At 41.9% G+C, this 14,231-nt stretch overlaps 1 protein-coding gene across 11 annotated transcripts in view; it reads left to right on the forward strand.

Moving 5' to 3' along the window:
* The window catches only part of EHBP1 (EH domain binding protein 1), a 327,133-nt gene that overhangs the window by 133,148 nt on the left and 179,754 nt on the right, over positions 1 to 14,231 (forward strand). For all 11 annotated transcript variants that reach the window (XM_034764183.1, XM_034764182.1, XM_034764189.1 and 8 more), the window contains one exon: positions 12,473 to 12,654. In XM_034764183.1, the coding sequence (XP_034620074.1) occupies positions 12,473 to 12,654 (182 nt within the window). The remainder of the gene's footprint in view (positions 1 to 12,472; positions 12,655 to 14,231) is intronic.

Raw genomic sequence — 14,231 nt, forward strand, 5'->3', positions numbered from 1 at the left:
GGACTGCAGCGGGGCTCTGTCCTCCTGCCTCCGTTCCTGCAGAACATCCACAAGGCGCCGGAGCGTGTCCGTTTGCTCCCTCAGTAGTCCAAGCAGGGTTTGAGTCGCCTGCTGGTCTTCCTGACGCCACCTCTCCTCCCGATCCATGTTGGCTTGGTGCATTTGGGACAAGTTCTCCCGCCACTGGGTCTGCTGTGCTGCCTGGGCTCGGGAGCAGGCTATAAGCTCTGAGAACATGTCCTCCCGTGTCCTCTTCTTCTTATGCCTAATCCTCCCTAGCCTCTGGGAGTGTGATGACAGGCTAGGTTGTGAGACAGTCGCAGATGGGGCTGTGGGAATGGGAAAAAGGGAGTGAATTCCTCAGAAAGATAAATGTAGTTGTGAACAAAGAACATAGTCTTTCTCTGTGAACAGGACCATGCACAGCACCTATCACATGCGCACTCAGCACAAGGTCGAATTCTCGGCCTTCGCATTCAGTGTCTGGGGTTTTGCAGAGCACTTTTGAGAACCCTGTCAGGACAACGGAATTGCTCTTGCACGCAGACATGGTAAGCCGTAGATTCGTGGCAGCTTAAAACTTTAATATTAGCAATGGCCTCATTTCACATTGAAATCAATGTCGGTCCCTGCTGCCAGCAATCCGGCAAGCAGGAAGTCTGCTCCTGTCCCACACCCTCGCGGCTGTCCCCGGGAACGATCCCTTTCGGCTGACCCTCTCCCGCCTCCACCGCGTGGCTGCAAACCAGCGGTTACAGTTCTGTAAAGGAACGGTAAAGCAGTCCCAACACTAACATTCCCCTACCTCATTCAAAGCAGGTCATCATGAGCGACATCACCCTCATGAGGATCTCTGAGAGCGACAGACAGAGAATGCTCCGGGAAAGCCTTCAAAGACCAGGGCCGTATGCCGCCATGCTGTGCCAAGCAATGATTCCAGAGTACTTGCTAGTCTCGTGGCGCGGCAACGTGTCCTACTACGGAGGACCCAATAAGGCCGCTCTCCCCAAGAACCTAATGCAGCGGATTTCAAATTACCTGCAGGAGAGCTTCCTTGAGATGTCCCAGGAGGATTTCTGCTCCATCCCCGGACATATAGACCGCATCTTACTGTAGCTGCAGTAGCAGGGACTAAACAGTAGAGCGGCTTGGGCAGGACAATCATGCAAAACCGGACATTGCTAGATTTTTTTCAAATAGTTGCACTGCCCATGACTGAACCGTTAAGTTAATCAAACTAATCATGAGAAACCCATTTTTTAAATTGTTAATAATCATGTTCTGTTACAAATAAATGTTTAGATGTTTACAACACTTACTGGATGATCCTTCACCAGATTCTGTGTCCGGGGTAACGGCTGGGGAGGGTTGGTAGGGGATCTCTGTAAGGGTGATGAAGAGATCCTGGCTGTCGGGGAAATCAGCGTTGTGAGCGCTGTCGACTGCCTCGTCCTCCTCATCTCCTTCCTCATCTTCCCCGTCCGCTAACATGTCCGAGGATCCGGCCGTGGACACTATCCCATCCTCAGAGTCCACAGTCAGTGGTGGGGTAGTGGTGGCGGCCGCACCGAGGATGGAATGCAGTGCCTCGTAGAAACGGGATGTCTGGGGATGGGATCCGGAGCGTCCGTTTGCCTCTTTGGTCTTCTGGTAGCCTTGCCTCAGCTCCTTGATTTTCACGCGGCACTGCGTTACATCCCGGCTGTATCCTCTCTCTGCCATGTCTTTAGAGATCTTCTCATAGATCTTTGCATTCCGTCTTTTGGATCGCAGCTCGGAAAGCACGGACTCATCGCCCCACACAGCGATGAGATCCAAGACTTCCCGATCAGTCCATGCTGGGGCCCTCTTTCTATTCTGAGATTGCACTGCCATCAGTGCTGGAGAGCTCTGCATCGTTGCCAGTGCTGCTGAGCTCGCCACGATGTCCAGACAGGAAATGAGATTCAAACTGGCCAGACAGGAAAAGGAATTCAAATTCAAATTTTCCCGGGGCTTTTCCTGTGTGGCAGTTCAGAACATCCGAGCTCTTACTGCTGTCCAGAGCGTCAACAGAGTGGTGCACTGTGGGATAGCTCCTGGAGCTATTAGCGTCGATTTCCATCCACACCTAGCCTAATTCGACATGGCCATGTCGAATTTAGCGCTACTCCCCTCGTCGGGGAGGAGTACAGAAGTCGAATTAAAGAGACCTCTATGTCGAACTAAATACCTTCGCGGTGTGGACGGGTGCAGGGTTAATTCGATGTAACGGCGCTAACTTCGACATAAACGCCTAGTGTAGACCAGGCCTCTGAATGCTGTTCCCATGAAAATCCATCCAGATCTGGTCTAATTATAAGCCCCAGAAAATCATCATTTGATCATGCACAATATATCTTGTTATGTGTTTCACTGAACTTTCCAATTGCATTGTGCATGTTGAGTGGGTCCACTGAGCCTCCCTCATCATTTTGAATCAGCCACACAGAACTGAAACTCCAGAAAAAAACAGACAAAATGGATCCCTCTCCTTATCTTCCTGTTTTCTCCCATCCAAAATACATATTGCCCTAGGAAATGGTGCATGGGAACAAGAAGGCCACATTATCTAAACTCACATCTTTACTGAGTGTTGTTAATAACTGTGTGCATATCATAGTCCTTAGTATTGGGCGTGGCAACATACCCTAACCCTAGGAGTCTGGCAATTATTGGCCCCTCCCACACATCTCTGTCACACACCTGTAGGACCCCTGCCTGTTCTGCTGCAGAACTTGGAACATGCATAGTGAGTGAAATAAGGGGAATTAGGGAGAGAAAAGATGGTTTTGTAATTTAGGCATTTGATGGTGCCTTAACTGGATTCTGTCCCTGGCATATGTGATGCTGGACAAGTATCATAGGTGACCGTAATTGTTTTTTCAGCATTTTGTGGGTGCCCAGCTTGAGATATCTGGAGTTTGATTTTCAGAAGTTCTGAGCACTTACAGCTGCCGCACAATACATCGTGGCTGCAAATGCATAGTACCTTTAAAAAATCAGGTCCTAGATGTCTCAAGTTGGACACCAAATCACTGAGCCCCCTCTCCCCCCAAATTCATGGAGTCTTCTGCAGATTTTGTCCTTTAACTCTCTCTGGCTCATTTCCCCATCTGTAAAGTGAGGATGATAATAGCTTCCTACTTCACAAGGGTATTGTGAAGATAAATTCATTAATGAGTATCACGAAAATGCTGGGAGGAAATTAGAATTTTATGTGCAGGGTAGCATTTGGATGGTCAACATAGGCATGGGGCCACACATTGAATGACTGGCGTGTGGAGGATGTAGGAGCCACTTGTAATAATTAAATATTATTATATGTTCCATATTTTTGTCAGATTTGGATCTACGGTTGACAGTGCTAAGGGGTTAATTCAAGCAGGAGCTGACTAGTGTATGCAGAAAGGGGGACAATGGCCTGATAACTGCTTTGCAAACAACTGAGATAACACAGAAAACCAACCACTTTGAAGTCTATCTCTGACCCTCTGAGGAGCACCCAAAGCAGTTTAACTAGGCTCAGGAGACACAGGAGGAAACAAAGGACTTGGCTGGACTTAAAAAGGAGGGATCTAAAGTGGGGAGTCAGGGTTTTGAGTAAAGATCAACCCATACTCTAGAAGTTGGGGTTCTGGGGTAGGATAGGCCTACCTAAGGCTTTAGAGAAGCTATATATGCAAACAGGCTACTTTAAAAATCCATTCTCTCTCACGCTTTGGTGTGTTCCTACTTTTGAGATTAATCAATATTTTGAAATAGCTCTTTTGGGTCACTGTTTTAATTACTGGTGATAGCTCTGAAAGGGAAGAATTGCAGGAGTGGAATCCAGTCAGGCCTGCTAAATAATCATGATTGCTACCCAAGGGGCTGCATCCTGGGGGCCCGTTCTAAGAGTGGGAGAATCACGGCATTCCAGCTAGAGAGAGGTAAACATACAGGGCCTCTCACCTGAAGGGATGCATTCAGAGACTAGAGAGGGATCAAATGTGCAGCTAGGCCTGTAACTGACACAGAGGGTAAAAAGAAATAATGAATAGTTGCTTCATTCACTGAATATCCAGTATACTGAATGAGGCAGGACCTGTGGAGAAAGTTAGGCCCCACTACACACGATGAAACTGTAGAGGCTAAGTCATCTGTTCCAAATACTTATTTCCTTCCTGGCTGGTGGAGGACATAATAAAACAACTCTGTTCACCGCTAACAGAAATTATTGACACTTTTCAGAGAAGCGAACCAGCCAAACTCCTTCAAAAATGGATCCAGAAAAATTCTCCAGCCTTCCATTCTTCACTAAAATAATGGAGATAGTAGTGAGAACTAAGCACCAACTCGTGACATCTGCCAATATCCTGGGTTCTTCTCAATCAGGCTTCAGACAGGGCATGGCATGGAGATAGCCCTAGGTGCATTAAAAGATGGCTTCCTCAGGGCAATGGAAGGAGGCCATGCCTCAGTGCTCATGGCATCTTCCGCTTTTGACTGAGTTAACAATAAAAGGTGCTGACCTGCTTATATGATATTTGCATAGCCTGAGTAGATGGTGTAGCACTACATTGGCTCCAGTCATTACTGTCCAACAGGAGCCAGAGGGTTGAGATGGGCATCCTCAGCTCTTCCTCCAAAGACTCTACCCTTGAGATCTATCCTGTATGGCTTCCTCTTCCGTATCTACATGAGAGCATTTGGAAGAGGTGGTGAGATGATATAGGCTTTGCTACAACAATACACCAATGATACCCAGTTGTGTATAGTTTTCCAGAGCCAGGGTTCCACAATGCCTTTAGAACATCAGCACATGGATGATAATAGCTGTCTCAAACTGAATCCACACTAAAGTGATGTAATGCTGTTTGGAAGTGGGAAATGCTTCAAAGAACTAGCTGGGACACTTCTTCATTTCCCCGTTTGTCTTAGGTTCTTGTTTTACCCATCGCTAAGCCTAGATCCGTGGTTCTCTACATGTACCCGTGGAGGTATTCAGAGATCTTCCAGGGGGTAGATCAACTCATCTAGATATTTTCCTAGTTTTACAACAGGCTACATAAAAAGCACTAGCGAAGCCAGTACAAACAAAAATTTCATACAGACAATTACTTGTTTATAATGGTCTATATACTATACACTGAAATGTGAATACAATATTTATATTCCAATTGATTTATTTTAGAATTGTATGGTAAAAATGAGAACATAAGCAATTTTTTAGTAATAGTGTGCTGTGACACCTTTGTATTTTTGTCTGATTTTGTAAGCAAGTAGGTTTTAAGTGAGGTGAAACCTGGGGCAGGGAGGGGTAAACAAGACAAATCAGACTCTTGAAAGTGGTACAGTAGTCTGGAAAGGTTGAGAGCCACTGGCCTAGACCAGAAGATAGTCACTTCTTCCTCTTAGTCCCAGATGACTGTCTGGTCATAAAAAGAACAGGAGTACTTGTGGCACCTTAGAGACTAACAAATTTATTAGAGCATAAGCTTTCATGGGCTACTGCCCACTTCTTCGGATCCTGTTCTTTTTGCGGATACAGACTAACACGGCTGCTACTCTGAAACCTATCTGGTCATAGTGATCCACACATACTTAATTTCCAGTCTGGATTATTCTTTGTTTAGGGTTTTGGCTGTGGAAAAGTTCCCAGAGGAGATAAGTCTGAGCTGCATTTTGACCACCTTCTGGGTTTGTGTTAAACTACTTTGCTAAAGCTTTTCCACCAAGCCAGAATATTTTTAAAGTATAGACCTGTCCTATAAGCAGGGAAAGGATGAGACTAGAAGATTTCATGCAGTCCACTACGGACCTCTAATCTGTCTGCATGGGAAACACTCATGCAGCAATGATAAGTGCTACAGAAACCATATAGATACCTTGCTAATATTTTATATGATTAAAAATGAAAACATAAAAATGTAATTTACTATTTATTAGTTTTTGCTTGATATTTGCATTTCTCTCAGCACACTGAAAATAAAGTAGTCCATTTTGTTTTTGTTTTATAGTCTTTTTCCATTCCAGAAATGCTAGCTGTCATGAAACAACACAATACTGCAGCATTGGAGTTGCAAACGTTGAAATAAGATGTGTATTTGTTTAGTTAGGGTTTTTAAAAAAAACAAACAACAAACAAAAAACTGTTTTTTATACAAACTTCATTTCAGGGTCAAATTTAACTGGCAGTGTCCCTTTAAAGTTTTAAAACTATATTTTAATTTGTTGTATATTAAACGTAGACCTGTAAAGCAAGGGGAAATGTGGACAGCTCAGATCATTACTTAGAGCAGTGGTTCTCAAGCTTGTGTACTGATGATCTCTTTCACATAGCAAGCTCTGAGTGCGACCCCCCCCCGCCCCTTATAAATTAAAAACACTTTTAAATATATTTAACACCATTATAAATGCTGGAGGCAAAGCAGGGTTTGGGGTGGAGGCTGACAGCTCGCGACCCCCCATGTAATAACCTCATGACCCCTTGAGGGGTCCCGACTCCCAGTTTGAGAATCCCTGACTTAGAGGTTGATTGATTTATTTTTGGTGCAAAAGTAGCTGTAGACTCTTTCAAGCAGAATTCCATCCTACTGGTGTAGGGGGTTCAGACTAATTATTATAAGAAATAAGCAAATACATGTTCTACCTTAAGTATCTGTGAATTTAATACTTGTGAAAGGTGCTGAATTTGCAGCCCTAGAAATTAAAGCCCTCCCTTTATGCCCAGGTTCTGGTAATGTAGTAGTGCAAGTTTTCATGCACTATTCTGCCCATATATCTAGGGACCTGACATGAAGGGACCACCTCTAGAGGTGAACGTATAATTGAGTCTGTATCCTCATTCAAAGATTTGCTTGTCTCCTGAAATTGCCAGTGAGGTCAACAGTCCCAATCGTGTGGGTATTTTGTGAAGGTATTTTGATGTCATTGCTTATGCAATGAGGACTGGAGTGAGACCATGAAACTCCTTTCATTTGAGCACTGAATAGTCAGATGCATCTGATGAAGTGGGTTCTAGCCCACGAAAGCTTATGCCCAAATAAATTTGTTAGTCTCTCCGGTGCCACAAGGACTCCTCGTTGTTTTTGCTGAATAGTCCGAGGTTATCCACTTGCTAGCAATCAACTATTGACTTGAGTTGGTTTTGCACTCGTAACTTAATAACACAACAGGCTTTGCTTTTGATTACTCATAGTTAGCAGACATCCTGGGGGCAGTGAGGAGGATATGATTAAATGTATTCACAAATTTGCTATAATTTGAATCTTCCAGCAGGGAAGGCTTTCTCCTGGAAGTAGTGTGGGAGTATGAAAGTATATATTTAACTCAGTTTCTGTGTATGTGTAAATGTGCTTCTTGATAGGTTTCTTTTTTCAGAAAAACTAAAGGGTTACGTATATTGCCAGCCCTTCCACAGTACTCTCAAGAAACTTAAGTTTTCCGAAGCAGATGGCACTATCAAGGGAATCTTATTTTATGTGCTTATATTTGTTTTGTTTTAACAAGACTTGAGCTCTTTTTCCTTTCAAATAAATTTCTTTCTATAATTATTTTTAAGGTACTTTCTAAGAGTTTTTCTTATTTTCTATATTTTTTCTGCTGTCAGCAGAGCTGTACAATAACTACCGTAACTCAAAGGAGTTTCAGCAGGCTTTTGACATACCACTTTATTTAAAAAATATTGGAAATATCTGAACGCATATCAATATTTGGGTGTTTGACGTTAACTCAAAATAAATCTACAGTTCCAGTTATTCTTGGTTATCTCTAATCCCTATGAGATTGTCAATAAATATTGTCAAATTACCCATAAATCTCACAATTGATCTCTGTGTGTGGCCTTTTCTAACAGAGGGGATCTCAAACTCTTTTTATAGTGTAACACTCATCTTGATAGCAGAGGGGTCTTGTGAACTGTATCCTTTCCCATTCGTGATTATGTGGATCGCTTCCCATTGTGATTACAAAAGATGACAATCCCACCAATTCACACAATGTCCTGTGGCAACTATAGCAATTGCTTACATGATAAAATAATATTAGGAAAATATTTATGTATTTGTATCTGTTGCCTTTATTCCTATTTCTTTCCCCTCTAAATGGAGATAGCTGGAAAGGAGGAGATTCAGCCTGTTTTTCTAGATGCCCAAGCTCTCATTTTTTTTCTACAGTGAAGAGCCTTGACATCTGTAGAATGAGATGGAAGTAAAGAGGTGAAGCCAATATTTACCAGCTCTCTGCAGACTACCCGTGGTCCATGTACCCTAATACAAGAATTACTGTCTGATCCAACACACTCTCGTATAGTATGAAAAAAAGTAAATGACTAAATACATTAGATAACTATCGCTCTTATAGCAGTCTAGAACTGCTTACTAATACCCAAGTATGGGCTTTAGCTTCCTCTAGCTGTGCTGTGTACCTTATGTTTATCATTATTTTCCAGTTGGTAATTTTGGATGTCAGCATCGTTATTTGTAAAGAAACATGATGCTTCACTAATTCTGTATTATTTCAGTGGTTGAGCAAGTTTTGTACTAAGAGCTCCATCCTGCCTACAAATATATGGGTGTGTACTGTCAAGTACCTTGTAAACTGAATTTTTATGCACGTGTAATGTGATATATTTGGAGGGATAATTGAGCCTTACGTGTTTTAAGATCTGGTTGCCATTTTATATATAAAAATGCATCAGAGAATGTTTTGAAAAACATTGAGAAAAGAAAAAACAAGTACGATAAGCTTTCTTGGTTTCTCTTCTATAAAATATGTCGTTCTCATATGAGACCAGGTGTAATACTAATCTGTATTTTAATAATTTTGCCCATATTTATATTGGCAAATATATATATATGGTAGTAGTTTTATAAATTGTGCTTTTGATTTAAAACCATTCATCCTGGCCTGCTGATGGAGTTGCCCATCTACATCTTTTCTGTATGCTTTTGACCTGGTTTATTGCTTTTCTCTGCTGATTTAAGATGTTCCTTTCCAATTCTAGAGTGACCGCCACTGTAAGTTGGACCATATTACTTTTCAGAGCATGCCGAATTTTGAGAAAATGTCTCTTTGTATAGTGCATTTGAATGCTATAAAAGGTGGCTGTTAATAAATTTAACAAAGACAATGTAAGAAAAGTAGGTATGTCATAGTTGAAAGCATATTCCATGGAATTATATTCCAAAAGTTTCATGGCAAAATCAATCTAGGTTCTAAACATCTTGACAGTGTCCTTTTTAAAGGGGAAGGTAGGCTAGCAGAACTTCCCGCCCTCCACTGTTCTCAGTTGGCATCAGGGCAAAAAACAGACACATAGCACATTCTTCCTCCCCCAAAGTGCACTTACCCGAAAGCAGGTCCCAAACAAACCTACATACATGTCTTCCCATTCATAGCATGCCTTTAATTACAAAATAATTAAGTTAGAATTTTAGGTGACCATGATGTGTGTTTTAGGACTTCCCTCAATGAAATGGTCAAGAAAATTATAAGTAATTGGATGGCAAATGTTCCTTCTTCTCGGCACTGGGGATGACTGGGGGAATTCTCTGGTGGCTGGCTTTGAAGCTGATTTGCACCATTGCACTGGCACAAAAACAGCTGTAGTCAGGGCTAGAAACTGGTCTGGAAAAACAGTTTTAAAGTTAACTTAGCCAAAGACAACCTGGATTTCAAACGTGTTGTCACAAATGAAAGCTGGTCTTCCCCCTCTGTTTCATGTAAATGTCAATGAACTACACTTGTACCCCATACTTCAGTGCAAGCGGAGCTCATACAGCATCAGTCACATGCACTTTTCACAAAGTGCATTATAGAGTGCAACTAGCAGAGACAGGAAGAATTCAGCCTAGTAACAGGCTGGGTGAGCATCCATTTCTTTTTCCATTTGGTCGTGATTTCAAGGATACCAAGGTGGGAGATTGGTTTTCATTGTCAGCATCAGAATAGACACACCAGTTGATCAGCAACAAAATACATGCGTGTACTGATCAGCAACTTATCGAGAGGGCTGAGAGTAGGTGAGCAAATTTCATTTGTTCCATTTGGGATTGTTATTACCCCTCAGTCAAGAGGATTTTTCCTTTTGTGTGTTAATTAGGGGAAAGGAGTGGGTACCTAACAAGATATGTATTCTAATACATTATTTGAAGTTGTCTCATCAGTTCAATCAGACTGTCATTTTATTGTAAATGGGTTTAAGCAAAACCAGATTCCCTGGTTTTGAAAGCATTAAAATGATGAAAAGCAATCCCAGATATACATTAAATAGCTATCCTCTAGATAAGAATAACGGTTGCCATAATTATAAAATTTTAGAACAGACTAAGGTGGGAGTTTTTGTGATGGTTGCAAGCATGAATCCATCCTAATTGACTCCAAAAAGGAAACTGAGTACAAAATATGACAATTATTTCCTGACCATTATAGCCCACACAATGGAATAGTATTTTTTTTTCTCTGTAAATGGGAGCATAATTCAGACTGTTGTGTAATTTTTATTTTCTTCTTTGCTGACTGACAAAAAAAGTACATGTGCGAGTTTTTGCTATATCAGTTATCCTTTTGTAATTATTCATGTGCTATCTTCTACAACCTTTTTAGGTATTCTATGGGACAAAAATAGAAACTACAAAACATTTTTCTCTAAAACTATTAAAAATACCTTAAGCTATTAGCTAAGCAATGGTTTAGCCAATTTTTTAAAATTAAAAATTGCATCCAGACCATAAACAGAAAAATCTGAAACTTGCAAATACAGCAGTATACAACAGCCCTCTTTCAAGGTTTTCAGTGAAAACAACTGATCTTCAATGGTACTGTTTGCCTCTATTACAACACTGCAGTCTAAGAATTATTATGCAAGGTAAATGTTGTTAAGAAGCAAACTCCTTATTCAGATTTGTATAGAGAACAAACAAAAAAATATTGTGCCCGTTCTCACGCATTACTTTCAGAACAGATGCTGCAGTAAATCTTGAATCCTAAATTAGTTGTAGTATTTAGCTATTCTAAAGGTACAGTACAATAACAGATTATTGTTGTTCATATCGGTGTAATAGATTGAAACTCCCTCATCATACTCTTCATTTTACACATTGTCAGAACCTTGAACCTTTAATCTCATTCTTTGATTGACAGTCGTGGCCAGGGAAAGAGCACTTGTATTGTTTGCGATAGTCGCATCTGTTCAACTTGATTCAGTTGAGAGTATTTGCATATTCTTAAGTATTTCTTCTGAGAGGGCCTAAATCCTTCTCAAGTGTTTGATGCATTTTTGAAATTCATTCATAAGGTATCTACATGCACTAATAGTTCTGTATAATATTCCTGTGCATAATCTGACAGATAAGGCTAGTTTTTTAAAAAAGGTATTCTTTGGGGATAACATATTACATTCTGACTTATTCTACTGGGCAGAAATGTCAAGTACTTCGAAAAGGAATGCTTGAATGTTTTGATTGAATTAGTAGTCTTTATTCAAGACAAATTGTCGACCGCAGTAAAATGTAGTTTTATTGTGAGAACATTTTTCAAAAGTTAACAGCAGTTTTTCTTTCTTTTTTTTTCTTTCCTCCATTAGAACTTTATTACATATCATTTCTTTTCTGTTATGCTGAGGGTTGTAGACAAAACCCTTTTCTGTTATGCTGAGGGTTGTAGATTCTTAGAGGCAGTTTAGATTAATTTATATCTGAATTCTTTAGAACACCTCTATCTTCAAACGTGAATCAGACTTTGATCTTACTCTAATTTTTTCTCTCCCAAAGATTTTATAGACATTCTAGAAATACTGTCAATCTTAACTCCAGAAATCTGCAACTCAGGATGTATATGTACTATGCTTGTTAGAAAGAAAATAGCCGTGAAAAACATTTCAACATTAAATTCAATGTTTAAACTCTAGTAGCAGCTCAAAATACTACTTGTCTACTTAATACTGCATAGTACTTTATACGTTTTTTGAAGCAACATAGAAATATTAATTTTCACTATTCTTCAGTGGGGTGAGTAAGTACAAACAGCCCCATTTTCCAAAGGGGTAACCGGAGCATGAACCTGCAAATGGAGCTGCGTGGGTAGAGTCTTATGCCCATGCAGAATCCCATTGACCTCAGGGAGTGTAATAGTCCACCATGTGGATCATAGTGCAGGATCTAAACCGTAGTGATTTAAGGGCTGATAAGGCCCACTGAGCACAATTAAAAGCCTCCCATTGTCTTCAGTGGGCTTTGGATCGGGCCCTTTGTGACTGAGCCAGGTTTAGAACTGAGGAATTTCTGTCTCGCAGGTATTACTCGATCCACTGGACCACTCTGCCTCTCTACTGGAAAAAGAATGAGGCCGATCTATTTGGTAGTTTGTTTGTTTTTCTTCTTTATGAAACTGCTGGTTTCTGTGTTACAACTCTTCACCTCTTTATTTTATTTTTTAAAGTTATTTCATGTTGTTTTATGTTTACTTTCAGGAATCGCCTTCTGGACGCAGGAAAGCACTTGCCACCAGCAGCATCAACATGAAGCAATATGCAAGCCCCATGCCTACACAGACAGATGTCAAGTTAAAATTCAAGCCTTTGTCTAAGAAAGTTGTATCTGCCACCCTTCAGTTCTCATTATCGTGTATTTTCCTGAGGGAAGGAAAAGCTACGTAAGTTTTTCACCAGATAGGCTGCTTTGTGTTGCCTTTCAAAGACCTCTTTGGGGTAGCAAGCACTCTAGCTGTATAGAATGGCAGGAGTTGAGAGTATCCTTCAGCATACCAATCATTCCTGTCATACTTTGTTTCTGAGGCTGAGTAAACGTAATTTCTTACTCTGACTATAGCTTCCTGTTCTTCAGATCAAGACATTTTCTTCTACCTTATTAATACGTTAAAAAGCAGCTGCCTAAAAATATTCACAACTTTGAAAGGGAGCAGGTGGGGGAGGAGTGAGCTAGAGAGCTAGAGCTAGAGATGTCCCTAGCATGGAGGATGGGAAAAGCCGGACAAGAGCCCAACTGTATCCATCCCCACAGAGAACCAAAGCTTGTTGATGGGTGAGGATGGAGTGGAAGACGTAGACAGAAGGAGCATTCTTGGTTTGATCAGGAGAACATCCAATGAAGCCAGCTCTTTTGAGCATTGATCTTCCCATTCTCCCTGCAGATCTGTGTACACACACACACACACCCCTTGCATACCTCAGCAGCTTTCAGAGAAGAGGAAGAAATTTATGGTGTTTCCAGATCATCTTACCCCCCTCAATTTATTTGTAGGGTTCAAGGCACTGCATCCCTTGCCTTCAGATGGGTTGGGGTTGAGTGGTTGCCAAGTGTTACAAATTTAGTCAAATGCCCCTACTTGGGCATTCACCAGACTGCTGTAAGGGATCAAGCCATGGAATTATAGGTGTTATTAGCTTGCTGGGGGCTTGGACAGAGTCTTGGCATTGTCCTTGGCTTTGCATCTTTAGCATTCACTCCAGGAGCAGACTTCTTATCTGATAACCCTCTTGGCAGTTGGGACCCCCCTTATACAACTGTCTAGAGCAGGGGTGGCCAAACCGTGGCTCATGAGCTGCATGCGGCTCTTTTACAGTTAAAGTGCGGCTCACAGCGCTGCCCACGCTCCCCCATTCTCCACCTGCCAGACTGGAGTGGAGCTTGGGACTTCAGCCCCATGGGGCACCCCTGCCGGGGCATGGCTCGCAAACTTGTGAAGATTATCGTATGCAGCTTGGAAGGTCAGTAAGTTTGACCATCCCTGGTCTAGACCCTGAAACTCAGTTCTACCAACCTTCCCCTGCAGCTCTTTCACATTCCCCAGAATCCTACTGAAGATGTGAACCGTCTGGTTTACAGTTTCTTTTCTGGGGCATGTGATAATTGTAGCACCTCACACATGCAGATACACTTCACAGAGGATTCTAACATACCATTTTTCATTACTTAACAGAGAGAAAGCACCAGAGAGTATAGCTCATTTAGAAAATAACAAACATGCTGAACAGAGTGCCCCCTCACTCTAGCTCTCCCTTCACTTGGAGTCGTTGGGGGACTGTCTATAGCAGGGGTCGGCAACGTTTGGCACGCGGCTCGCCAGGGTAAGCACCCTAGCGGGCTGGACCAGTTTATTTACCTGCTGACGCGGCAGGTTCAGCCGATCGCGGCCCCCAGTGGCTGCGGTTTGCCGTCCTGGGCCAATGGGGGCGGTGGGAAGCTGCGGCCAGTACATCCCTCGCCGCT

This window comes from Trachemys scripta, chromosome 3 (genome assembly GCF_013100865.1).
Source record: "Trachemys scripta elegans isolate TJP31775 chromosome 3, CAS_Tse_1.0, whole genome shotgun sequence".
Lineage (NCBI taxonomy): Eukaryota > Metazoa > Chordata > Testudines > Emydidae > Trachemys > Trachemys scripta.